The sequence below is a fragment of the Chelonia mydas genome, chromosome 14 (genome assembly GCF_015237465.2).
Source record: "Chelonia mydas isolate rCheMyd1 chromosome 14, rCheMyd1.pri.v2, whole genome shotgun sequence".
Classification (NCBI taxonomy): Eukaryota; Metazoa; Chordata; order Testudines; family Cheloniidae; genus Chelonia; species Chelonia mydas.
Genome location: NC_051254.2, coordinates 382298 through 410251, shown reverse-complemented (window position 1 = coordinate 410251; position 27954 = coordinate 382298). Strand labels below are relative to the sequence as shown.

Below are 27954 nucleotides of genomic sequence, written 5' to 3'. Positions count from 1 at the left end.
TTCTAATATCAAAGATTTATTCCCCACTTTTAAAACAGCACATGAAGGGTTAATGTACAACAGGCAGTTCATGACTTTAGTACATCATCTTCCCCCCACCCCAGTGCAGCATTTTCAGGTCAGGGTTCTGGCTGACTCCTTTAAAGTCTTTAAAAGACATTGAGAACTTTAGTTGCATCCTTTTATTCAAAGGCAGGATATTTCCCTGAGTAAGCAGCTTTTCCTTAAATAAAACTCATCCAGACCTTAGAACAAACCTGTGGATCCAGGCTTCTGATGGTGCTCTGGAAATGGCAGATTCTTTGGCCGAGGGAAACAGAGACGCAGATCCAGCAGAATCTAGTTTGAAGGCTTACAGTACAGTGTCAATACCCTCTTTCAGTCCAGCAGTTTCCTCCACATCTCCTTTCTGTGTCCTTTCAATCTCCTGCATCTCTGTTTGGCCACTTTTCCACAGAAGGGACTTTTCATATTTGGTTTTAAAAAGTAATCCATGACCTGACAAAGAAAGAAGGGAAATAATAAATTGACACTGAACTGCCTGTTCAGTGGGGAAAAGAGCAGGCCACTGCCTTGGGGTAACTATATGCAGCTGTAGAAAATTTATTATGCTTTTAGCTTGGAGATGATACACCCTGAGGCTTCAGGAGGAAGAGAAGATGCTGGTGTCATGTTTGTGCTCTATTACAGAGGCCAGTGCTAAGTAAAACATTTCCATGAAAGCTAGGACGCTCAGGATTTTAAACTAATATTTCTAAAACTATCACAATTATGCATATTAACAAAGGACTTTAAAATGTCATACCGCTTCCATATGTATTAATCACTCATTTTGACTTGGACAGTTTGTTTTTATACAGGCCCAGTGGTGCTGAAGAACAGGACAGAGTGGTGGGGTCTATACTTGCCTGGACAGTCTGCAGTCTCTTTAAATGCTCTTTTCTTACAGCATCCTCGGCACAGATTAAACACACATTTGCTACCCTGGAAACAGATACACACCGGTTAAGTCAGTGGAAAAAAAAAATCTTCACTAAACTGCTTATGGGAAGCACAACTGCAAGGCTGCATATGCAGGGCTTCTGAAGACAGCTGTTGTGGTCTGGGTTCCTGCAAACAGTGATGGGGACAGTCAGTCTTCAGGCTGCTGATAAATGACATGGAGACCAGGGTCAGGGGAGAAGGGAAATGCAGAAATTAAGAGCTGCCTGCTGGATAAATGCTCTGTGCTTCTAGGTGATGATTACCATCCCAGAATGACAATATTCCACCTCCCAGGAATTTCTCCTGCCAATGAGGAAATCCTCTTGCTTAATATCAAATACGTGTAGGAAATCAAGATACTTTGAAACCCTTTCAGAAAGGGTTTCAAAGTTACTGTCACAACTGGAGTTTGTCCTGTTTCTCTTCAGAAGCTCTTATTTTCTGTCTTTGTCTGCCGCTCCCCCCATTAATACTCATCGTTCCAAGGAAATCATTTCCCCCTTTTTTTTTAATTCCTAAAATTGCCCAAATCATGGACAGTAATAACATAAGGCATGATCCTTCCTCTGAAGGTGAGAGAAGATGAGTCATGGATATTTTGCAGCTCAGGAATGGCCGACTGAGTGTACAGGAAGGGGAAAAATGTATCTGCCAGGTTTAATATCTGTAAAGCTCTTTTCTGGCTTTCATTGTTGGGGGAAGTTTGTGCAACATGATTTGAGTGCAAACAGTTCGAGATGGTGCTACAGCAGAAAAAACTACTAAAGGTACTCTTTACTGCATTAAGTTTATTGACAAAACAATAAACTTAGGACCAGGGTTGCGCTGTTGTATCTTATTCCAGCACATCAAATTTCTGAAAGTCAGGAAATGAAGCAATAAGGTATAGGCCAATGCCACCTTAAATCTGCCCCCCCCTCTCCCCCCCCCCACCGGGAATTGCCACTGGGAATTAGCTGCATGCATGCTGACTGCAGTCACTCTGTTTGGTGTACTTGAGTGAATAATGACAGGATTACTTGCAGCAGGGTTGGCAGAGTTGCAGTTGAGAGATAAGGATATCTGGGGATTAGTTTGAGGAGCAGGGCAGAGCTGCAACTGTGACAGGAGGAAATCGGGAGGCCTGTCGTCCTTGTTTGGTCTGAGTTGCCCCTGCCCACTGCTGTGTGAGATCAAAGAAAAGAGGTGCATGTGTACCTTGAGGGGCTCAAGTGTGCCTCATTTCAGGGCTGAGTTCTGCAAATTGTCAGGCACAGTGCACAGATTCTTTTTGCAAGGGGGCTTGTCAGTAGTGAGGTGTGGTATGAGAGTGATTTGTGGGGGGGTTAGTGATTAAATGAAAGTATAGCATTCGCTGGAATCCTGTGGCTGAAAGTGAATGGTTTGTAAAAAGGGGATGGTGGTGTTGTACGCTTTTTCACTTGTGACTGTTTCTGGGGCTTAGGCTTGGTATTTGCGCAGGACAGGCATACGTAGCGCCTGTGCCACCGAGGTTGCCTAAACATGAGTTTTGCCTTAGCAACAATATGACATTAGAATCTGTCCTTGAGTTGTATATAGTCCCTGAGAATTCTGCAAATATGAGTCATATTAAAAAGGGCAGAGTTAAGGGTGCAGGCATGTGTGCCTTATCACTTCAGTTCCTGGTTTTTCAGACATTTGAGCATCACTGACCGTGATAGCCTGGACAAGCATGCAACACCCCTGCATCACTAGAACATGACTAATGAAAGTTTTTTTTGTCCATGAATTTTGTAATTTTATGAACATTGTTTTTTGGAGGAATGCTCACTCCAGCAGTTGTAATTATCACATAGGTTTGTCCTATAAATCCTCCTATGGTTTGGTTAGGTACTCATCCCTCATGCCTTTCCCATTATCTCATCTCAGGCACGAGTGACAGGTAGGTCAGTACCTTTAGCCCCATTTTACAGATGGGGAAACTGAGGCAGAGGTGTCATGATTTTTCTAGTGGGTCACTGACAGAGCCAAAAACAGAACCCAGGTCACCTATGCTGCAATGACAAATCCGGCTGCAGCGCATAAGGCTGAGATCATCTCAGTTGAATGAGAATACTTCCTGGAGGTGTAAACAGTGTAAAACAATAGCTCCTGATAAGTTGGAATGGCTCCATTTAACTCCCTTCGTACACTCATCCAGCCTCCCCCTCTGCTGGTGTTTGACAGCATACCCGTTCTCAATTTCTCACCTCACTCTCCACACTAATGCTTGTTCTCAACTCCCCCCATTACAGGTCAGGGCTTCCACAAATTTTGATTCACGTGATGAACTAAAGGCCCCTTCAGCAGGACAGGGCCCCCAGCTTGCTTACATGAGTAGAGGCAGGGAAAGGGCTTCAGCCCCCCCTGGCTCCTCCACCCCCCCCTCCTCCCCGAGAGCCCATTCCCATGAGATGCAGTAAGGAGAGGGGATTGGATTCCTTCCCCAGCTTCTGGGCTCCCCTTAGAGCAAGGGGCTCAGACTGTCTGACACCATCAGCATGGCAGGGGCCCTCAGAGCTGGAGGAGTGTGGAGCATCACTGGTCCCTGTAGTCCTCCCCACCCTCTCACCTGAGTCCTAAGCACCTCCCATCCCTAACCACCATTTAGCCCTCTCCCCTCCCAGCAAATATTTGGCTATGTAATTTCTTTTTTAAACTAGTGTGTGTACCTTCCAAATGTTCTGCTGTGCGCAAATGATAAATAAAACGCCCCTTTACGAGAAGCCAGGTGTGGCAACAGGTTTGTTTCATTTTTTTCAGATTGCTGCCAAGGGTGACTACTGAATTTATATTGGTTGGTTCTAGCTCAGGTTCAACAACCAGAGCATGTCTCCTGGAGCCACCTCCATCCTGTGACAAGGGCTGGCTCACCACCCTTTCTACACATGCATAGTGTAATCCCTTGGGCACATTAGCACGAGACTCAACACGTCGTTGAATAACATTTTCAATATTGTTTCCCCGAAGGGGCTGTGGGCCTGGGGGGCTGGGGGAGCTATTCAGTAGCTAGGGTAACTGTGAGCACTTCAGATCATGTGGGTAAAAACTCAGAGCCATGGTTTGACCACTGCCCCCTCCCCGCCCGACAATTTGCAGGAAGACACATTGATATGTCAACCTTATGAAATACTTCTTTTCTTCTTTGTATTGCCCGAGAGAGCTGTATGTCTAGAAACGCTTTCTCAAATGACCCCAAGTTTGGATCACTAATCCTAGCCCACAAGCCCATGAGGCATCCCAAATTGCACTCCGAGCTAAGTAAGCAAGCCAATTTTAGAGTACTTGTAAGAGCTGGCTTTTAAACATAAAGGGGGCCTACGGCTTAACTCTAGTAGAGCTGACACTCCCCTCCAGTCAAGAGGCCTGTGAGGCTTTCTGTTCTAGTCAGCAATGAGGAAATGCTTTTATTACAGCTCCTATGTGCCCGAGAGAGATTTTTTTTTTTCTGATTAACAACTGCCTCTATACAATGCCCCAGTTTAGTCACCCCACTTGAGCCCTTCCCTAAAGCTCCAGCTACCTGGCTAGGAAACCTGATAAAACATGCTTATGGATCAATAACTTGCTTGCCTTATTGTTATCTAGTTACTGCTTCCCTCACATTTGTTTGTCTCATCTACCTGTGTCTTGCCCTAACCTGAAGTCTAAAATCTTTGGTGCAACGATTGTCTTTTTATTCATGGCTGTATATAGCCCAGTACAATGAGCCCCCCCCCAAATCATGATTGTAGTTCCCTGCACCCTAAAGAACAATAATAACCAGCTAGATACACATCCAAAATAACACTTCTTAGTGACGCACTCCACTGACCAAATCCAAGTCAGACTGCTACAGGACGTAGAATTCTCAGTCAAATGGGCTAAGGGAAAGGCCAACTGTGAGTGGAAAGCATCATAACTGCTTCTCAAAAAGTAACAGCAAAAAAAAAATTTAAATACATCAGAAGCAGGAAGCCTGCTAAACAACCCGTGGGGGGGGCCACTAGACGATCGAGATGCTAAAGGAGCATTCAAGGACAAAGGCCATTGTGGAGAAAATGAATGAATTCTTTGCATCGGTCTTCATGGCTGAGGATGTGAGGGAGATTCCAAACCTGAGCCGTTCTTTTTAGGTGACAAATCTGAGCAACTGTCTCAGATTGAGGTGGCATTAGAGGAGGTTTTGGAACAAATTGATAAACAGTAATAAGTCACCAGGACCAGACGGTATCATCCAAGAGTTCTGAAGGCACTCAAATGTGAAATTGCAGAACTAACTGTAGTCTGTAACCTATCATTTAAATCCACTTCTGTACCAAATGATTGGAAGATAGCTAATGTGATGCCAATTTTTAAAAAGGGCTCCAGAGGTGATCCTGGCAATTATAGGCCAGTAAGCCTGATGTCAGTACCAGGCAAACTGGTTGAAACTATAGTAAAGATCAAAAGTGTCAGACACATAGATGAACATAATTTGTTGGGGGAGAGTCAACATGGTTTTTATAAAGGGAAAATCATGCCTCACCAATCTACTAGAATTCTTGGGGCGGGGGGGGGGGGGGGGACGGACGGACGAAGGAAGGTCAACAACCCTGTGGTACTCCTGAGGGCATTCTGCACCAAAAAAATAAAAATTCTGCACCCAATATTTTGAAATTTTGCAAAATTCTGCAATTTTATTTATCAAATAAATGTGGAGGCTTCAGCATGGCATTAGGGAGCATAGGGCACTGGCTGCACAGAGGTGGGAGATCACTGTACAGCTTCCCCCCAGGACACAGACTCAGCGGTGAGGCTACACCCAACCCTGAAAGGACCGGGCCTGCTCCAGAAACACCCCAAGGCCCTGCTCCTCTGTGCTATGTGCACCAGGTGTGGCAGGCAGGCTCAGCAAGGGAGGATCCAAGTGTGGTGGGGGATCCAGCTGTGGGTTGAGAGGGTTCTATGTGGGGCAATCTGGGTTCAGGCGGCTCAGGGGGGGATCTGGGTGCAGGGGGGGGATCTGGATGCACAGGGGCTTGTTGGGGAGTTCTGGGTGCAATGGTAATGGGACTCTATAGCGGCGTCCAAGTGACGGTGGTTGGAGCTCAGCAGGGGGTCGGGCAGGGGGGAAGACAGAGCTCAGCAGGGGGTATGGGTGTGAGGGGTTTCAAGAGGCGTCCAGATGCAGCTAGTTAGGGCTCTGGTGTGGGGGGGCGGGGGGGGAAGGGGGGGAAAAGATGGGCTCATTGGGAGGGGAGTCTGAGTGCAGGGGAGTGAGGCTCAGCAGGAGAGAGTCTGGGTATGAGGGGTTTTGGATGCACAGGGGTTGAGTGGATGAGGGATCACGCCCCGAACAGGGATCCCTCCCCCTACAGCTGAGGAGTGATGGCTGCAGGAAGCAGGGGGCAGGGAAAGGAGTTTGCAGAGCTTCCTTCAGCTGAGGAAGAAATCTGGCGATGGGCCTGACCCAGCCCCGGATGCCGTGCAAGGGAAGAAGCAGTACCATTCTCCCCAGCCCAGCCGGGATGAGCAGCTGAGCCCAGCGGAGGGCAGGAGCCACCAGCTGGGTCTTCCCCTGTCCAGCCTCTTGCCCCCCCGTGATTTACCTCTCTGCTGGCTGCCCTGGGCCCCAGGAACATACTGCTGGGGAGGGTCGCATGACCGTTCTTGTGGTTTCCCTTTGCTTCCCCATCAGAAAGTCATTATTCTGTGAAGAAGCAAAGAAATCTGTGAGGGACATAAATTCTGCTCATGAGCAGTGGTGCAGAATTCCCCTGGAGTAATGTGGACAACAGGGATCCCGTGGATATAGTGTACTTAGATTTTTAGAAAGCCTTTGATTAGGTCCCTCCCCAAAGGCTCTTAAGCAAAGCAAGCTGCCATGGGATAAGAGGGAAAGTCCTCTCATGGATTGGTAACTGGTTAAAAAGATAGGAAACAAAGGGTTTCCCACTCTCACAGATCTTGGGAGACAGGCCAGTCCTTGCTTACAGACAGCCCCCCAACCTGAAGCAGATACTCACCAGCAACCACACACCACACAACAGAACCACTAACCCAGGAACATATCCTTGCAACAAAGCCCGTTGCCAACTGTATCCACATATCTATTCAGGGGACACCAGAGGGCCTAATCACATCAGCCACACTATCAGAGGCTCGTTCACCTGCATATCTACCAATGTGATATATGCCATCATGTGCCAGCAATGCCCCTCTGCCATGTACATTGGCCAAACTGGACAGTCTCTACGTAAAAGAACAGATGGACACAAATCAGACGTCAAGAATTATAACATTCAAAAACCAGTTGGAGAACACTTCAATCTCTCTGGTCACTCGATTACAGACCTAAAAGTGGCAATTCTTGAACAAAAAAACTTCAAAAACAGACTCAAACGAGAGACTGCTGAATTGGAATTAATTTGCAAACTGGATACAATTAACTTAGACTTGAATAAAGACTGGGAGTGGATGGGTCATTACACAAAGTAAAACTATTCCTCCCACCCCCCACCCCCGTTCCTCAGACATTCTTGTCAACTGCTGGAAATGGCCCACCTTGATTATCACTACAAAAGGTGTCCACCACCCTGCTCTCCTGCTGGTAATAGTTCACCTTACCTGATCACTCTCGTTACAATGTGTATGGTAAGACCCATTGTTTCATGTTCTCTGTGTATATAAATCTCCCCACTGTATTTTCCACTGCATGCATCCGATGAAGTGAGCTGTAGCTCACGAAAGTTTATGCTCAAATAAATTGGTTAGTCTCTAAGGTGCCACTAGTACTCCTTTTCTTTTTAACAGTAGCAAGTGTAAATGATAATGTGAGAAGAGATGACCCGCCACCTTTGCTTCTCTCAGACAAGGCAAAGGGCACAGAGCTCACCCACCTGTAGCAGAACCTAATTCACAAGAACAAACAGGGTGAAATCCCAGTGCCCTCTCAGTACTCAGAGAAATAAACCAACTAATTGTGCAACCAACAAAAATCTTACTAGAGGGAAGCTCCTGCTTTTTAATCTAAAGAACATCTGTGTAACTAAGGGCAACATTTTCCACATACTCAGGACTGAATAGTGCCCACCTGCCTGGTCTGTATCCTACCATGGCCTCATATGGTGGGATTTTCCCTTTACTGGAAACAAATCAAAGTTTCTCATCGCTCCAGCTTTCCATTTGCTGCAGACCTTTTCCTTAACACTATGGGTATGTAGACTCTGCAATTAAACACCCATGGCTGGCTCATGCCAACTGATGCAGGCTCGCTGGGCTCGGGCTAAGAGGCCGCTATAGACGTTTGGGCTCAGGCTGGAGTCCGCGCTCTGAGGCCCTGTGAACAGGGAGGGCCCCAGAGCCTGGAATCCAGCCTGAGCCCAAATGTCTACACCACAATTAAACAGCCCCTTAGCCCGAGCCCTGAGAGCCATGTTGGCTGGCATGGGCCAGTTGCCTGTGTTTAATTGCAGTGTCACATACCCTAAGTTTCTGGTGTCTAGGTATTTTAGCAGCACTGTACTCTCCTGGTTCAGCCCCCTCAGTGATTTCTCACTTTTCATGGGAACAGCTGTACTCTTGAAAAAAATATTTGTATATTTTTGCACTTGGATTCCAAATCCTCCTGATATTCACAGAATGCAATAGGTTTCATTAATAAATAGGACTGCAATTAATTGCAGTTAATTGCTTCTCCTAACTCAAAACAAATTTAACTCGATTCAAAAAATTAATCATGAGAGTTAAAAAATTAATCGAAGTTTTAACCACACTGTTAAACAATAATAGAATACCAATTTCAATTTATTATAAATATTTTTGGATTTTTTCCTATAATTTTCAAATATATTGTATTCTGTGTTGTAATTGAAGTCAAAGTGTACAGTGCTCACTTTAATCAAATATACAAATATTTGCACTATAAAAAAGATAAAATAGTATTTTTCAATTCGATGATATAAGTACTGTAGTGTAAGCTTTTTATCATGAAAGCACAACTTACAAATGTAGAATTATGTAAAAAAAACAAAACAAAAAACCCCCCAAAAACACTGCACTCAAAAATAAAACAATGTAAAAACTTTAGAGCTGACAAGTCCACTCAGTCCTACTTCTTGTTCAGCCAATCACTAAGACAAACAAGTTTGTTTACATTTACGGGAGATAATGCTGCCTGCTACTTATTTACAATGTCACCTAAAAGTGAGAACAGGTGTTCGCATGGCACTGTTGTAGCCGGCATTGCAAGGTATTTACATGCCAGATATGCTAAACATTTGTATGCCCTTTCATGCTTCGACCTGTAGATTGCAAATATTTGTAATAAAAAAATAATATAAAGTGATCACTGTACACTTTGTATTCTGTGCTGTAATTGAATATATTTGAAAATGTAGAAAATCATCCAAAAATGTTTATAACAAGTTTAACAGTGTAATTAATTCTTTTAATCTCACAATTAATCGCGATTAATTTTTTAAATCATTTGACATCCCTATTAATAAACCTTCCCAGTAGTGAAGTCTGGATTTGATCTGATATCCCACGAACAAATGCCTTTTCATTAGTGGAACCTTCAGCACTGATGGGGGTTAATTTTCTCTTCTAATAAAGGGAATAGATCAAAATCCTCCAGTTCTGTCTCTGCCACTACCAGGCACAGATAAAGAGTTCGATTTTCATTTAAATCTGATGCAGTCTGATCTGTGCCTTGCCTTTCATTAGTATTTTTTCCTTTTAATTTCCTGCTGTCACGGCAGACCAACTGCTCTTCCCTACTCAGTCACTGGAAAGTTTAAAATATCTGTCTTGTATACCTATTAAGAGAATCACTCAGATATTTAATTCTTACAGAAAGCTACAAAAATAACCACAGTATGAGCTTTATTACCTAGCAAACAGAGGAGTTCCAATGCTGCAATTTGTAAAAGTTCATTTGGTCAGAGATTTGCTTCCAAGTGTGCTTGGGGGACTGATATTTAATAATGTAACAATCTTTCAGATGATTTAGCAATTCAGACTGCTGACCAGCATTTGCTGAGAGCAATAAACCACCAAGACTGCTCTTTGCAGGAAGAAGAGAGATTAAAGTATCCAGAATAATCTATTTATATCATCTTTACCCTACGTAATAGCTTCACCTCAGCATCTGATATAATCACTTGCCTAATTAGCACAATGGCCTTTGCCTGAGAAGCAGATATATTGTTTGCATTTCATCAGAGTTTAAATAGCATCCATTACTAGAGACTTGAAAAGGGATGGAGGGATGGACCTACCTTTGGGTTTCCACAATGATCACATTTTGCATATTTAGCTGGAAAAGAGAAACAAATTTGGTCTATGAGTATCCCAGACAGTGAATGATATTTAAAAGAGAACAGCAAATTCAATGCTCCAGGGTGACCAACCTTTGCAGCCAGAAGGTGCATTTTTTAGGAGCAATATTTTACACACAGAAACAAATTAAAAGTGATTAAGAGATTTTGTTGAAGTTTTAAAAAAATTATCTGAACTAAGACCAAACATGGAAATATCAGTCCCAATGAATTTGTCTGAGAAAGTTATAAAACAAGTTGGGGAGAGGAGAAGAAAGGGAAGCTGTTTAAAACAGACACTGCATTTCAGCATTACACAATAGTGACTGCAGCTGTTATAACAGAGTTATAAAGCACTCTGAGATGAAAGACCTGATTTCACTGTGAAACTGGTGATAATCTGCCCCTTTCATAATAAATCCCCCCCTTCCTGGTCAACTCCACTTAGACTGAGCTTCCTGTTCCCAAGGTTTCCCAAGCCCCTTTCTGCTCTAATTGTAGGAAACTTTCCCCAATTGCATAATGGGAATAAAGAGGAGGAGGAGGAGGTGGCTTTATACTAAAAAGGTAATGCTAGCAGCCTTCCCCCTTCCTTGTGCTGATCAGGATTAGGACAGGTTCTCTTACGTTTCAAAGATGGATCAAAGCGTTTATTTGGATTTCTCAATTTTTTCTTTTGTTTATTCTTTGAGAGAATATCAGAGTTCCCATCGTCCTCATCCTCCAGGGCTCGTTTCCCTCGCATGCCTCCTTCGCTCCCACTGGTTCCATTTTCCTTGCACATCTCCTTTGGCCTGAAATGGTTGAACATCACTGTAAGTTAACAGAAGGGGACAACTTTGTTCCTTTGACAACAGTGCTTTTACAGAAGTCTAGGCAAAATGCACTGTCTATCATGGCTATGTCACAGGTGAGACGCAGCCCTTAAAAGCATGGAAGAAAAGCTCAAATATTAGGGTTTTTACAGAATAGCTCAGAGTTCTCAGCCTGCTATTAAAGCAAAAAGGCAGGAGAGCAGTATCTAGTGTGTGGTGGGCAGTTAAATTAGTCAGTTCCATAAAAAGCTTTTTGTTCTCAGGGTAAGTGTGTGTACTGAAATTCTCAGTCGGGTAGTCTTCTCCTGCAACCCAAGTTTTCCCCCTAGGTAGCTCATGCTAACAGTTTAAAAAGATCTCACGCAAAACACACAATCATCTCTGCTATAAAGGTTTCAGAGTAGCAGCCGTGTTAGTCTGTATTCGCAAAAAGAAAAGGAGGACTTGTGGCACCTTAGAGACTAACCAACAGGTGCCACAAGTACTCCTTTTCTTTCTGATATAAAGGGCATTCAGTCCCCATCTCTACTCCATCGGCAGATCTAGGTAATAGATGAATGCTGCCTGTAACTACAGCACATTGTCAAGTAGCAGTATTTGCTTCATGTGCAGGTCCTTATTCTAAGCTTCATTTGATCTATTTTATTTTTTACTTTCTAGAGGTAGATAATAAACTTGAGGAAGGAACCAAAAGGGGAAGATTTTTTTTGCGAATTACTCCCCCGCAAACACCTTACTTTGTTCATTGAGATGTCATTTTTAAAAACTATCCAGTTTTTTTGTTTGTTTTTTTTAAACAATCTTTCAGGGCATGAAAACTGGAAATGTGTATTCTGAGGTGGTGGCACACGTGCATCCTGTCCAGTGAGTTCTCCTGGGAGCAGTGCTAGAGTAGGCAACTTACCCTGGCCTGACATATGGCTGACAGATCCAATGGAAGAAAGGCAATCCTCCTTTTGGCTTCTCTCCTTCTTTCTGATTAGCTATTTCCTCCTGCAGGACACAAATTACAACCAATGATACCTATTCAATTTGCCTAGATGCCCCCATGTCATTACTACTTTAAATTCCTGGAAAGGCACAAAAATTTAATTAAATTTACACACACCAACAGTTACAAATGAAAAAACCCACCCTCAAATAAAGCTATGGAAAAAACATAGCATATCTGAACACTAAAGAAAGAAATTTAAATGGGAGGGGCCAGTACAACATTTAGCTAGCCAGGATGTGATGTTGGTAGGTTACAAAGTTCCAAGACTGCATGAACGCAGATCAAGTGCATGTGACACCAGCAGGTTCCCTCCAAGTAGGGTCAGTGTTATTCCAGCAGTTAAGGCCCAAGTTGTTACCTGGCATCGTAATTTCAGGTCTCTGTTGACATCTGCAATGCCCTCTAGTGTCTTCGCTTTTGCCAGTTCTTCACGAAGCTGCTGGTAAACCTGCAGCCTGAGACAAATCCCAAACATCCAGTTACTTTCATTCACCATTTCTAAATTGTGGAGACTGAACAATTCCTTTACAAGAGCTTTTTGTAGCCTTTTCTTGACACATTTGCCAATTGCCAAGAGTTTAGCTGTTTCATTCTTCAAATATTATCTTCTCTGACTTGGTTCTGCAATTAGGTCAGAATGTGAACTCTTGTGTAAATGAGCATGGTATCACAGAGAAGACTGAAGTCCTAACATTATTAGGAATATCATATCAGTGGCTGGATATCTATAATCAGATTTCATAAGGCTAATTATGTCTGCTGACATGCAGAGCGAAGGGACAGGCAGGTACTTCTCCAGTTTCAGAGAGAGAAAGAAAGAATCATTTTCCCAGGGATATCTGTGAAGGTTAAAGGCCTCAGCAAACATCTTTCTCTCCATGCAGAGCCAAGAGAGGCTAATCTAGCACCAGCAAGATTGGCCAACCTTCTCCCAAAAGGCAAAGTACTTCTACGCAAGGTGAACTCTCAAAACACTATAGCACTGTGGAGATACTCACGTGTGATGCCAGAGCTTGAAGAGATGAGCTCTGACATAAGACAGTGGGCAAGGATATTGGTGGACTATCTCCAGGTACTCCTCAGTCATCTCCCATACCACAGGGTTTCGTCCCTCAAACAGAGCTGGGTTATGAAGATTACCTTCTGGGGAATAACAAAGAGGAATTCTAAAAATTTCATTTCAGGGTAAAGCAGGTGGCACAACCTCGTGTCCAAGAGCTGGACCAGCTGTGTCCTGGCCTGGCCTGGCCTGACTACCCAGGAGGGATCATTAAGATCAGCAGGTCTGACCTCTTGTATAACATAGGCCATTACGTTTCACTCAGTTACCCCTGTATTGAGTCCAATAACTTTTGTTTGGCTAAAGAATCTCCCAGGAAGGTATCCAGTCTTGATATGAAGACACCAAGACCTGGAGAATCTACCACTTCTCTTGATAGTTCATTCCAATGGTTAATCACTCTCACTGTTTAAAAAATGTGTGCCTTATTTTTAATCTGAATTTGTCAGGCTTCAGTTTGGAGCCATTGGTCCTTGTTATGTCTTCTCCACTAGATTAAAGAGCCCTTTAGTACTCAGTATTTTCTCCCAATGAGAAATGTAATTGAGTCCCCACTCAATCTTCTTTTTGATAAGTTAAACAGATTGAGCTTTTTAAGTCTCTCATTGTAAGATATTTTCTGCAGTCCTCAAATAATTTTTGTTTCTTTTCTGCAGTCTCCAAGTTTTCATGATTTATTTGCTCGCAACTCCAGCCCAGCAGGGGAACCCTGTGTCTGGATTGTAGCAGTCTACCTTCCACCCCATGACTCAGGCTTTTTGCCACCAGCACAGGCAGCCTTCAGTGGCAGCCTCTGTTTTATTTCCAGTTTTGTTGCTCTATGGTGACATCTTCATCACAAGCTCAACACCATGGGTTCAGGAACTGCTCAGCAACATTCCACAGACCATGACTTTGAGGATTTCAGGCATCTCTACCCACCCCTTCTCATGACAAACACTCTCAGAGCTCCCTGATCCAACCCAAGCCTTCTCCACCCCCCTTATTCTCATCAGCTCAAAAAAAATACCAAGTAGCCTTAAGGCTACCCTTAAGAATTAATCAGCCATAACTAGATCCCATTAAATACTCAAGAGTGAAGTTTTGATGTCAAAATTTGGAACAAGGCATCACCATGCCTAACTTCTAGAAGCCTAGAAAATCACTGGGATTCATAAAGCCTGCGGGCTTGTCTATATGGCATGGCAAATCACGTCATATCTTTTAGAGCACACCAGCAAGGTTGATGTGGGACAGTTAGGCACATGTTAGAGAGTTTACAAATTTCACTCCTCTGGCACACTTTGCTGCACTGTGTAGACAAGCCCTGAGTCAGGTGTCTAGACTCCCCATACAATGAATGGAGGAAAATAGGCATTTAAGGATGGGATTCACAAAAGCGAGCATGCTAGATGACTTCTCACCTACGCTAGGAAATGGGAAATGCTAAGGAGAGGGACAGTGTTGTAAGTCTCACCACTCTCACGGAGATACGTGCCTAGGTTCAGGCTGCAGGGAGTCGCCTCTCTATGCATGGGATTTTCTGTGGCAAAGCCTCTCTTGCAATTAGGTTCCTATGACATTTTTATAACAGGGGCTGGATATAGGAACAGGAGGAGAGAGAACTTCCCTCACAACACTTAGCCCGGTGGTTAGCGTACTCCCTTGGGATGTGGGAGACCCCCAGTTAAGGCCTCCCACTATCTCAGGGGTAGAATGGATTTGAACAGGATCTTCCACCTCTGAGGTGAGTGCCCTAGCCACTGGGCTATTGGACAGTTTGATGTGGAGCTCTCAATCTCTCCCATGGGGTCTGCTTCTGGGATTTAGGTGCCTAAGTCCTTCTGTGAATCTAGCCCTTAGGTTTTTGTGGGTTTAACTGATTTTGTAAAACTAACTAAATGTTTTGCTATTTCAACCATAGATTAAAATCCACAATAAACTAAATTATAAATGCTGTTTTCCAAATGGCACTAACAGTAGAGCATCTTACTTGGATTTTACAAAACTGCTACAGGCAAAATATATAAAGCTAAAGGACCTGATCCTGCAAACACTGAAGCAGGTAAGTTACATTACTGAGAAGACCAGTCCCATTGATTTTAATGAGACTACTCATATGCTTGAAGTTAAGCATGTGCATAAATGTTTAAAACATCAAGGGTTATAATTTTACTTTTATTAAAACCTTTTTCTTAATGATATAAAATATGTCACTTCAAAACAAATTTGCTTCAGTACTAACAATAAGTTACTTAGAGTCAAACATTAACAAAAAGTTACTGAAAACTTTTACACACATGCTAGCCAAAATTTTCAAACTAGGTGACTAAAGTTCAGCTCCTAAACATATAGTTCGGCACTTACAGGTGTGATTTCCAGAAGTACTTAAGTGACTTAGGAGGTGTTTGGTGCGGTCAAAGCATTTCAGCTGTCTTGATTTGTGGAAGTTCAATAGGTATCTAAAGGTTGTACTTGTTGCAAATATAGTATGGACTATTTGTTTCTTAATTTTTTTTGTTTCAGTTTGTTTTTCCTCAGAGTACGTTAGTTAATAAGGCCACAGACTTGTCTTTTTCGGCATAGATGATCACTCTAAGCGTTGAACTTCTCAGCAGAAAAAAAAAATGTAAAATCTGAAATTCTACTAATAATTCGGAAGCTAAAGAAACAAGTATAAAACATTAACTTTAGCAATTTAAGACTATAAAATGGGAAGTAAAGAACTAGCAACATGTAAAAAACAAAATCTAATTTAAATTTTAAAAATCAATTTAAATAAAATCATGAATTTTATCCACCCTGATCAGTAAATAACCTTTCACCTCATACATCTAAGTGGTGCTGTCTCAGAGGAAAGCCTTTGTGGGTTGTAGATGTACCAGTAGTAATATGGTACTTTGAAAATATAAAACATTGTAAAAGTGCTCTACAAACATTAACTAATCAATCCTTACCAGCCAACATGAGGTAAGTATCATTATCCCACTGGTGCTCAAGGGGAAACTGAAGCAGAGAAAATAAGTAACTTGCCCATTCTCAAATGAGTCAGTGACAGAGCCAGGATTGGAACTGGAGTACAATTTTCAAAAGCACCTCTGGGCTTGTCTACATGGTAAATTCATGGGGATGTTAGTGTAAAATAGCTAGGGTGGGAATTTAAAGCAACTAGCTATTTTGCACTAGCTCACCATGTGGCCACTCTTATTCTGCGCAAAGAATGCCTTTTTGGAGTTTTGTTTAAACCACCGCAAAAAGGAACTGTTCAGGGCAGCATCAGAGTGTCCACCTAGGGAACAGCTACTCTGCACTAGCTATTCTGGGCTTCCTTCCCTGTAAATAAGTGCAAAGTCCCATTTTCAAAAGTGAGTTAGGCACTTAGAAGCCTAAATACCATTGATTTAGGCTCCCAAGGTCCAGACTCCAATGGCAGTTCAGTACATAAATACCTATGAGGATCTGGGTCTAAGTGCCCAAATCACTTTTGAAAATTGGACTTCAGCATCTAAGTCATTTAGATGCTTTTGAAAATTTTACCCTCTATTAAATCATGCTACTTTAATTGAAGATAATAAGATAGTAAGATAATCCAACAGACAGTGCCAAGTATTTGGAACAGGCCACTCTTTCTAAAGGAGGAAGCAAGCATCCAGGTAAGAGGTAAGATGCCTAGCAGGACAATGAGTATTATAATGAAGGAACCTAATGCTGCCCCATCTTAAACAATATCCTAGAGACCTTCTGTTTGCAAAAATGCCAAACACCAACCAGCAGCCACAGAGTCACTCAGCAAGCAGACATAAAATCCAAAGGCCCAGAACAAGTCTTCTCTTCTGACACTTCCCCCCTCAGCCCTCTGGAAACCATACACCAAAACCTTTATGTACTGATTTGTCTGGATGACAGAGTGACAGATATTATGGACACTTGGAAGATCCAAAGATTATCAACTTTATAAATGTTTATATATATATATATATATATATATATAAATAAATGGGCTAGGAAATGTATTCTGGCTCCAAGGGGATGTAACAGAGATTTCCTGATGGAACCAAAACCACTGGGGGATAATTAATGCACATACCTAGGCAAGTAACAAGCCTGCAGAAGTCTCACCTCCTGGGGAAATTGCATATATTAGTTTGATCTGGTTCAAGAGATCGAATAAAGAAATGAAAACTGTATAAGTGACCATCCTGACATAGGGAAGGAAGTCACTCTTATTTGATCCACGACCTGACATGAAACTGTGACAAAGGGAGCCAGACCCTGCAGAAAGGGCCTGAAGTACTTTGTTCCTATCAGGGTCTCCATGTGGAAGATGGATGACTGCTTGATAAGCTAAGATCTCCACATGAGATAATTATTGTTTTCAAGACGTTTTCTCTGTATGTTCTGAATAAATAATATTTTGCTTTATGTAGGCTGGTTTGTCCCTGATTAACTCTGTCATTGCCTCTGTGAGCACAGGATTGCAGATGCTGAACTAAAACCAAATCTGCAAAGGTCAACACAGTGAATTGCCAGAGAAATTACAGCCTACCTCCCCAGTCAAGAGGGTGAGAGTCATGGGAAACCACCCCAAGAAAGGTGGCAGCTAAAAGCCTGACACCTAAGCGTGGTGCCCTCAAGGAGGCCACAAAGGGGTCAGAAGTGCAGTTATCTCAGGAATGGTGACAGATCACTCCCTCCAAAGGCCAAAGCTCAGCACTAAGATAAAGTCCAGTTTATTTATGGACTATTGACTTCTGTTTATTTCATCCAAGTCCATTCCTATGTCTTTGATTGAAACAAGCAGTAGATCTTATTCACATGATCAAGAAGGTGCATACTGCAGCTTGATCAGCACATTGTGTTGCTTATAGTACTAAAAACAATGTCTGAACAATGTCTTTTACATGAATCTGTTCTGGCCTCCCTTCTCTTCCTTCTTGTTCATAATTATGGCAATTTTCTATAACTAGTGACAGAGTCATTCAATAATTTGTGTCTAAAGTGATCAGTATAAATGGTAACAAGTTTCAGAGTGGTAGCTGTGTTAGTCTGTATCAGCAAAAACAACGAGGAGTCCTTGTGGCACCGAGACTAACATATTTATTTGGGCATAAGCTTTCGTGGGCTAGAACCTACTTCATCAGATACATGGAGTATAAATGGTAACAATTTTATTTTTGATTCCTCAAATTCTGACCAGATTAATCAGCGAACAATTTAAGCAAAAGGCATTGTACTTAGGAGAAGATGCCCTAAAGAGCCAGATTGTTAAATTCACATTACAAAACATTTACCCACGTGTTGCCATGGGAAACAACAGTCACAGACAGCTGATGGGACACAGTTCCTGATACTTGCATTTCACATCCTCTGACAGATTACAGAACATTAACAGAAAAATTCACCATGGAACACTTTCTTGCAGGGTCAGGGTTTCACCCTAATGGCTCTGAACTACTCTAGGGCAATACAGCACTGAAAAGCTTATGCTAACCAGTTAAACTCAATAAAGTTTGAATCATCCACACAATAGTATTTTAAGTCCAGTACAGCAACTTTTATTATACAGTGATTCCTGGTTTTGATAAGAGATGCCAGTATGAGGGAGATGCAGATGAAGAGCAGTCCTCTTTAAATCAAGGCCATTCAACAAACCACACTTGACTTTGGCTTTAGTTTCTAACGGATTAGGCTAACATGGATCCATCAAGGGGATTCAGAAACAAAGTTATTATACAAGAAAGTTCATTTTCCTTACCTGCACTCATGACACCATGCACTCCTGTCTTCTGCATACACTCTTCCACATCACTGAGGTATTGGATGTTTCCATTTGCAAACACGGGGATGCCCACAGCCTTCCTACACAAGTGAAGAGAACAATCACACAAAAAAAGAATCAGAAAACAGAAACCAACCTGCTCACAATTTGTTGAATGAATCAGAAACTTCTAATGCAATCACAAATCCCTGTTTCCCCTTTGATGCCCCTGCACCAAGTTCTGGATCCAAACCTTACACTGAAACTGAATGTGTTTAGCCAGAAGCTTGTCTAACCCTTGGGTATGGAGTTAAGGGGATTATGCACACTATGCACGCACATGTTGATATGTGTACAGGTGCACTTACCTCACAGCCTTGATATGCTCCCAGGATGCCACACCAGCAAGAGGTCCCTTCTGTTCCTTAGTGCGACCATGGACAGTCAATAGCTAGAATTCAAAGTTACACTTAATTTTCATGTACATGGATCATTAGAAACAAACAAACAAAAAAATCTACACCAGGAAATTCCCCCCTCTGCTCATGTACAGGGATGCCACAGAACTCCCAATGTTACCTTGATTACTGTGCAGACTCTGGCCCCAGAAATGCCACCAGCTCACATACTGTGGCAAGGACTTGGGCATCTCTGAACTCTCCACTCCCTAACATGGCACAGACATTTCCTGGGAGATTCTATAGCATTTCTGTATCCTCAGCTCTCTTACTGATTTGGTATTCACTTTGGAACAAGTAACAAATATGGCTAAACCTGCTGCTTTTGGGCATAAGGCCAGGCCACCATCTGTTATATTATCTCTTTTTTGATAGTCCCTCCCAATTTGTACAATTTAATTGGAGTTAAATCCCAGGAAATCCTCCTTTCTATTTCTCATTTGTTACTGGCTGTGTCTGCTACAAGGTGTCCTTCACAGACACGTTGATTTCACACTTTCATGTTGCCTCCTACAGCGTTGTGCCTAGACTAGAATTCTCACTCCCAGTGAAGGAGGCAGCATGGTGCAATGGTTAGAGCGGGGCACTCTGAGTTAGGAGACTCAGGTTCTATTGCTGACTCTGCTATTGACTCTGCTGTGTATGACAATGAATAAGTCACAACTCTCTGTGCCATTTTCTCCATCTGCAAATTAATATAACCTATCAGTTTCCACAAAACACAAAGATCTTTGGATGAAGGTGCTTTATAGAGATATTTATGTCTAATGCAACAGTATAGGAAGCAGCTGCCTCCTTACCTGGCAGCCAGCCTTCTCCAGCAACTGTGCATACTTCACTGTCTTGTCAATTTCTGGGAAAACACGGATTTTGCATGTGATGGGAACAGAGAGCTTCTCATGAGCAAGCAAAACTGGGGAAGGATTGAAAAGACAGGTAAGTGGATTGCACAATGCTTTGAAGAGAGTCTATTCTCCCCAAGATCTGTGCTGCAGAATGGCCTAAAGAGCCAGCACTCCTGCGACAACTGTATTGTTTATACTTAAGGCTGTGAGTCTTTCACAGAGGTCACGGACTTTCTGGGACCTCTGACTTCTGCAGCAGCTGGTGTGGTTGACCTCAGGGCTGCCTGAGCAGCTGAAGGTATCCCCAGCTGCTACCTGGGTGGCCCCAGGCAGCTGTCTGGGAGCAGGAGCGGTGGGGCCCCAGGCTGCCCCACACCCCAGAGCATCAGCCACAGGAGACGCCCAGAGCACCTAAGTTTTAGTCAGGGCATTTATATTGTACAAGTCATGGAAAAGTCATGGGCCGTGACTTTTTGTTTGTTGCCCATGACCTGTCCCTGACTTTTACTAAAAATACCTGTGACTAAATCGTAGCCTTATTTATACTGCACTGTCTGTATGTCTACCCAGACTAGGGTAGTGGCAGCAAAAAGTGAAGTCAAAACCTGAATTGCAACAGGAAAGGCATCAAATGCTGAAAATTGATTTGCTGTGCCTCCTCCTCCCTTTCCACTATATCAAGTCCTCATTCTCCTTACTTTCAAGACCCTTAACAGCTCTCATTTTCCTTACTTATTCACTCTTTATTCTTATCACGTCAACCCTTGTTCCTTCTGCTCAACCAACAATGCCAGTCTTGATCTCCATTTGTCTACCTCTCCCACATATTTCTCTGTTTCTTTCCATGCAACCCTTCATGCATGGAATGCCCCTCTGAACTGGCCTATAAAGTCACCATCCTCTTCTCAAGACTCATCTCTATCATGATGCTTGTGAGAAATTATCACGCTACTAATCATGGCTAAGTAGAGGGACTGTTCAAGATAGCCAGTATAGTCTGTGTCTTTTTGGCGTGTGTGGTCAGCGCCCAGTATGTTGTGGGGCTACCAGAATAAAAAATAAAATAAAATGCCCACTAAATTTCCCCTATATTATGTCCCCACCACACTCTCTCCCAAAGTGAGACCTCAGCTAATGAGGCCCCTTTTGGGGACTTACTCATTTTCTGGAGAAGAGCCCACTCCTCTTGCAAGAATGCTCCATAATGACCTGTAACAAAATAGCACATTATGGGCTGGCACAGACAGACAAAATGATGATCCTAAAGGGTTCTGTTTTATTTACACACATGGACCAACCACATTCTTACTCCTCACAGTTAGATACAGAATTCCACTCTTCTGCCCAAAGTGGAAGAGCTAGATCATTCTGCTTCCCATGATACCCCAGATTCACAGGTTAAACAATGAAACCCCACACCCTGCTCTCTCTAGTGCTCCCTAAGGCTGATGAATGTATTGACAGTTCACAGTCTTATTTCCAGGGTTTTAGAACTGGTATGTAAAAATTCACTCTGGGTTTAAGGTTGGGAGAATAGAAGGGTCTATTGTCTCTGGATGCTGATGCACAGTTCCTATTAACCCTTAAAAAACAACTTGTGCTTAGGAAACTGAACTGAGGAACAGATGAATAGCAAACTTTTGGTTCCTCCCTTTTCTTCCCAGCTAAATTACACTGATCTAGCCCAGAATCCCCGATATCGGTCTCTTTTCCCCCCACAGATATCCCTGCAATCTCTTTAACCCTCCTACAACTCTTTAATTTTTGTAGACGTTAATGTGAATAAGCTCTGTATGTGCACTGGGGACACAGGAGACCCTAAATGTTGGCCTGCAAGAGATTATTTTAAAAGGAAGTCTTAAAAAGTTTGACTGAATAATTAAAATAAAAAATTTCTAGTTTCTGATGGTGGAAGGTTTTATTAAACTCTTTTAAACTCGTAAAATTACACTTTTTGGATGGATATTCTGCACACAAGAGCTGGCTAGCAGCGCTTTGTAGAACTACATTTCAAGCAACTAGTTTTAGCTTCAGTTACTTACAAGGTACCAAATCAGCCCTGGTTAAAATGGGTGTAACTCTGCTGATTTCAACAGAATTGCAAGGCACATCAAGGCAGGATTTGGTCCACAGGATGTTGCACTGCCATAGGGTACGTTTAGACGTGCAACGTGTCACTGCTTTATTCATTCAGAGCTCAGGTTTGCACATACCTCTCTTTGCAATCATCTGAGGGCAACCCAAATTCAGGTCTATGGCATCACAATAATCCTGAGCCAACAGTGCGGCCTGGACAAACACTTCAGGGTCATTGGCACAGAACTGAGAAAGATGTACATAAGTAACAAGTTAGGCATGGCTCAATTTCAAGTACTGACAAAATATTACTACCACTTATAAAGGACCTCATTGCTATAGTGTATGGATACAATTTATAGATCTTAGATTAGAAGCAGAGACTGTTTCTCAAATTAAAGGAATATATAATCCTTGACACGCAACTGCTGCAGAGCGACAACTTTAAATAACTCCCTCACCCCCCAAAAAAGCTCCCCCCAAAAACCCAGAAAGCTTAGCATTCCAGAGCCAGAGTCAAAAGAAACCCTGGACAAAGTGATCCATTTTATAACACATTTAGATGTGCCAAGGCCAGGTGAGAATGGATTCCAAAGAAGAGGATTCACTATCCATATCTACCTGAAATAAACAACTGAAACATTCTGCATATACATAGGTGGCTGTGGCTGGCAGAAGAGAGGAAGAAAAGATGTCTCTCAGGTAACTGGGTCCTGAGCCAATCAGGATTTTGTAGATACCAATCATCAACATTACTTTCCACAGGTGGATTCTTAACCAGTGCAGAATGTGGAGCACAGATACAATATGTTACTGGTCAATTGTTCATAGTCTCAGATTGAATTAGTATTTAACATATATGAAATATCAGTTCATCAAGAGCAAGTGTGCTTTCATTTTGTGTTGTTTTGTTAAGGGGGACTCAGATAGTTTAGGCTCCAAATTTAGTCATTTTTAACAGGTTTTACAAAGCCCAATGCAAGTGACAAAAATGGTTTGATGATTGAAACTGAAAACAGACTAGTCAGGTTCATTGTCCAAAATGAATAAAATATAAAAACCAAACAAACAGCATAACGAGGGCAGTTACAGGGTAAAAATGCTCTGTATGGTAGTATGGGTTCAGTCTCACCTGTGCCTGATTTACCTCCCAGGGCGTACAACTGAGAACCAGGTCTGCTGGGAGATATAAAGGCAGCCTGTACTCAGTAGGAGGGTGAGCTGACAAAAGAAGCAGTATGATGAAAGGTATTGCAGTAATGAGGAAGAATAGCTGTTGCTCCCAGGCAAGTTAGCTCAGTAGGAAATAGTTTTTGGGACAAAGCGACCACAGAGATCAAAGCAGTTGGCTGCTTCACTTATTAAGGTCTTGACACTAAGGCCTGGGGAATTGGACTTGCTACACCCTGTGGTATCACCTACTGAGATGGATCAGAAATCCCTGCACTGAAGGGGGGAGGAGGGGAAAAGAACTGTTGAGCCCTGGGGAGGGGCTGAAGGAAGCTGTAGCCTGGGGTAAAATACGATTAAATAATTATGGAGCCTAGGTGACCAGCTGTGACCCAACAAGAGGCTATGTGGAAAACTTTTATACGCTAAAAAGGAGAAGACTGATGATTTAGCTAGACAAACCCAAAACACTAAATGGCTTCCAAACTGATATGTGACCTTTTTGCCTTGTTACAGGATAACATCTCCAATCTATATCCTTTAAGGAGTAACGGGAGCTGGAGCCAGTCAATCCCTGTTCATCATATGAGCCCTTTAAGGAAACAGCTATTCAAGGGAGCACCAGACTAGCTGGGGAAGGGGGCCAGCTGTTAATCAGGTACCTCCTTAACATGACAAAACCCAGCTGTTGGGTAACTTGCAGGAGGAGAGAGTGGGCAGATAGCCCAAAAAGAGAAGATCCCTGGGATAGGACCCAGAAAGGAGATTTGTGGGCTGGGGAAGCCAATTTTAATCACAGCCCCAAGAAGGGGGGCTGAACCAAGGGAATGAAGTGTGTGAGTTCAAGGACCAAGGGAGCCTCTGTGGAGCAGGGCTGGAACCTGGATATTGGTGGGCTGGGGAAGCCTGCTTGAATTGCAGCACAGTCCTATCAAGGAGGGCTGTGGAATCCCTTTGCCAAGGGGGAAGGAGTTGAGTGGAGGGACCAGGCAGAGACTCTCTGTGAGAGGCCAGAAGCTGTAAGGGGACTAGTAGAGCTCCCTGGCTTGGAAGGAACTGGGAAACTGAAGCCTTGTAACAAGGGTGAATTGGAACTGAAGTTGCTTAGTGCCCAGGGTGTCAATAGAAGACGTAATGCAAGATAGCGTATCAATAAAGGAAGAGTTGATTGAATGGTTACATGATGTTGGACTCTCTTAAATTCAACAAAGTGCGGTCAGGCAGCTTTTGGTTGAGCAGTAGAGAGGTGTTTATCCTGATATAGGAATTAACTTTGAAACTTCTGATGTCTTTCAGCACTACAAATCTCTGAGAAACTGGCTTTTCTGCCCTGATATCCTGTACTAGCTATTAATGGCAGAACCTCAGGGCAGAACTGGACCTATGACTGAAGTGAACGAATATCTCATCTGACCTAAAGAAACTGTGTGTGATGCAAGTACACCCTTCTCATTAATGGCACTTTTTTAGTATTTAGTGCTACTCTACTTAGTATCTTTCTTTATTTAAATTTTGTAAAAAGGCAAGCAAAGTGAACTTTGGCTCATGTTCAACAATTCTCCAAATAAGGATTAGGAGGAACTTCAAGTGAGGTAAGTCAAAGTCAAGCCATTGACTTAGTTCAGCAACATACCAAAATATATCAAGATGTCACTTATGACACTTGTTTCTTGTAATTTGAGTAACAAAGACAAATAATTGCTGCTGACTTTTGATTCACTATCTTCTGTATACCTAGTCTCTCAAAAATATATTGCTCTGTTTATACCCTGAAAGTTCTTTCTCGCCCTCCGTTACCATCTCTTCACTGAACAGGCAAGACCCGAGGGGGTAAGACTTCTTATAGAGGAAACTCAATAATTTCAGGTATATGGCATGAGTTAGTGTTTGTACAGCACTTCAAGTAAAGGGCTATAAATAAGTATTCTGGAGCAACATACTCTCCAAATTATTTATATTATGGTAGCTCCCAAAATATGCCATAAGAACATATACTAAGATGGGGACGAGCTCTACAGAGCTTACAATATAAAATTAAAATTCCTTTTAATGACTTTACCTGCACAATCAGTGGCCGATCCTCAGGGCACACATCACAGTACAAATTCTCTTTGCGGTAATTGGCATCTCTGACAAAGACCTGAGCATGCAGCATGGGCGTGTAACACAACTGGGCTCCATGGCGACGGCTCAGTAGTCTCCAAGCTAGTTCACTCTGATCCACCATGGGAGCAACTACATAGTGAGCACCTCTCAATGTGTTCCTCCAGAACTCAAACCCCTGGAGCTTTGGCATCTTACCCAGACTAAAAGGAAAGAGAGAAATACAGAATTTTTTTGAAGTGCAATTAATCATGAGCAGAGCCAAAAGAATCTGACAATCTTTTCCTAAATAAACAGTAACAAATATTTCTAGTGTCATGTGAAGTGTGCAAAGAGAAGCCTGTCCCCTGCTGTACTTTTCTATAATATTTCTAAGGTGACCACCACAACGTGCACAGAGGGCTCATTCAGTCCTGGTTGTGATAGCTACTGTACAAACAGCGCCCACAAGACTTTTTTTCAAAAACCAAAACAAAACCCTCACCACCTGCCCCCTTCCAATTTCAGACTACTGGTCACAAGAGAAAGCTCTAGAGAGATTCTACTCAGGCTCCAGGAAGCAGCCAATTCCTGAACTACTTAAATCAAGCCAGATCTCTGGCACTTGGTAAATCTACCTGGATTTCACTGTACTTCAGCTTGGTTGTGGTATACCTAAAAGGTCCATTACCCACATAGAGACTTCTGCCTTGCCTTTTAGGTAGGTAACAGAAATGCCAAGGTGTTGACAGCAGCTTTAAAAAGTCAAACTGCAGGGGAGTGTAGGAGTAAGTGAACATGAGGTGAAAAGCCTGACTCTCCTGCCCCACGGCCAAATGTGAGCGGCAGGAGAAGACTCCAGCCAGGGGCTTAGAATGAGAAAGTTCTGAAAAATCCTGTGACAGCATATGAGAGTGAGGATGAAATCACAGCAATAAAAGTTGTTTGCAGTGATGTAACTTTGTTGATCCCAGAGTGAGAGATGTGGTAGGTGAGTTAATTGTCTCTTAGGAATAAAACTGTAAAAGCAGGATCAGGTGAGCCATGGTTAAAGAAGAATCAGAGCTAAAGAAAGAACAGCTTTGATCCTATAAATTTGGTGTGGGTTAGATGCTTTGAAGCTTTAATTTCTCTTAAATAAAGAAACCTTTTAAAGTAGAGAGAGCTTCAACACAGCAACATTAAAATCAACAGAAGAAGGGATTTGAGGCTGTTGTTTTTAATATTTGATTTTCTTGTGAGGTAGAAAACAGACTGTCACAACAGTAAAGAACATCTCAGAAATGGCTTGGAATCCTCTGGCAGAACCCACATTTAAAGGACTAAATCGTTGACAGGAGTTAGTGTTTTACTATTTTATTTACATAAACATAAAAAGCACTAAAGATGTAAGCACCTTTTGGACCCACTAAATAAAGTAGCAGGCTCTTTAAAAACAGGAAAAAACAACTTTAAGTCAAGATCCTTACCCTCAACATTCAGTCTTCCCTCCCCAAAACCCTCCAAAAACGATGGGTCGTGCAGTGTGCCCATAAAGACCAACAGGTTCGGGTGATTTCGGACCAAGGGGTGGGGGAACGTGAATCTGAAAGGCTGGGATAGCTCATGGAAAATGTCCCGCCTTAAGCACTCCGCTCTCAAACGGAGAGCGCCAGCCGGAGTGCCTCCACCGACCCCGGCGGCAGCGGCACGCCCCGGGGCGCGGGTCTCTCAGGTCGGCAGGTCTTAAGGCTTCCTGGAAGAACTGCAGTACCTGGCAGCGGGCAGGGCAGCTCGCGGCGGGCCGCGCACAAGGCCACAGCCCCGGCTCAGCACTGGCCCACACAGCCCAGGGGAGGGGGCGCCACGTCCCGCCTAGCCCCCGGCCCGGGACACAGAGCCGCAGCCCCCCGCGCCGGCAGCCCGGGCTGCGCAGGCCCCTGTTCGCTCCGGATCAGCCCGGCCCCCGCTCGTGCCCCGGGAGCCCCGCCGGCGCGGGAGCCCCGCCCATCCCGGCCTCGGTCCCGCGCTGCCCGGGCATGGGGCGGGCCCACCTGCTCCCCGCCCAGCCGGACGCGCCCGTCAGGGCCGAGGCGGGCTCAGCACATCCGGGCCCGCCGTCCCGGCCGGGACGCCGGCGGGGCCGTGCACCGGGGATGGGGCGGTGCCTGCCGGCCCCGCACAGGCGCCTCGCCCGCCCCCGCCTGGCCCCCCACGGTACCTGCTCCCCGAGCCGCTCGGAGGCTGGAGCCGCCGCCTGCGGGCCGCGACGGGGAGGCTCGGCCCTTGGCTGGGCGCTGAGGCGGCCGGACGGTGCCTCCGCCATCCCGCTCCGACCGGCTCCCCGGTGCTACATCGCACAGGCCCCTCCGAAACCGCGGCGCTGCCCGAAGGGGCCGCGAGGGGAGAAGTGGGGAGCCCCCGGCCCTCGCGCAGCCCCGCGGGAAGGGAAGGGCGGACCCCGCCCCGCCCA

The 27954-nt window shown here is 43.7% G+C and overlaps 1 protein-coding gene across 3 annotated transcripts; it reads right to left on the bottom strand.

The window, feature by feature from the left end:
• DUS1L (dihydrouridine synthase 1 like) lies at positions 1-27954 on the bottom strand. 3 transcript variants are annotated; one of them, XM_037914140.2, is made up of 14 exons: positions 27703-27954; positions 25480-25726; positions 22388-22496; positions 21333-21383; positions 20130-20242; positions 19240-19322; positions 18869-18972; positions 13073-13217; positions 12433-12529; positions 11985-12073; positions 10893-11059; positions 10227-10264; positions 909-984; positions 1-498 (listed from the first exon to the last, which is right to left on the bottom strand). In XM_037914140.2, exons 2-14 carry the CDS (start codon positions 25714-25716, stop codon positions 353-355), a joined length of 1455 nt encoding a protein of 484 aa, XP_037770068.1. In that variant the 5' UTR covers positions 25717-25726; positions 27703-27954; the 3' UTR covers positions 1-352. The 3 variants fall into 3 exon arrangements, with proteins under 3 accessions (XP_037770068.1, XP_043384311.1, XP_037770065.1); XM_043528376.1 differs by lacking the exon at positions 27703-27954 and adding an exon at positions 27536-27639; XM_037914137.2 differs by lacking the exon at positions 27703-27954 and adding an exon at positions 26972-27495.

Excerpts from the sequence above, each read along its gene's own strand:
- DUS1L (XM_037914140.2), bottom strand. The coding sequence starts at position 25,716 with ATGCCAAAGCTCCAGGGGTTTGAGTTCTGGAGGAACACATTGAGAGGT. Across the intron at positions 20,243-21,332 it reads GGCTCTTCTCCAGAAAATGA|TTTTGCTTGCTCATGAGAAG; the intron begins GTAAGTCCCCAA and ends ATCCTTCCCCAG. Across the intron at positions 19,323-20,129 it reads TGGAGAAGGCTGGCTGCCAG|CTATTGACTGTCCATGGTCG; the intron begins GTAAGGAGGCAG and ends TTTGAATTCTAG.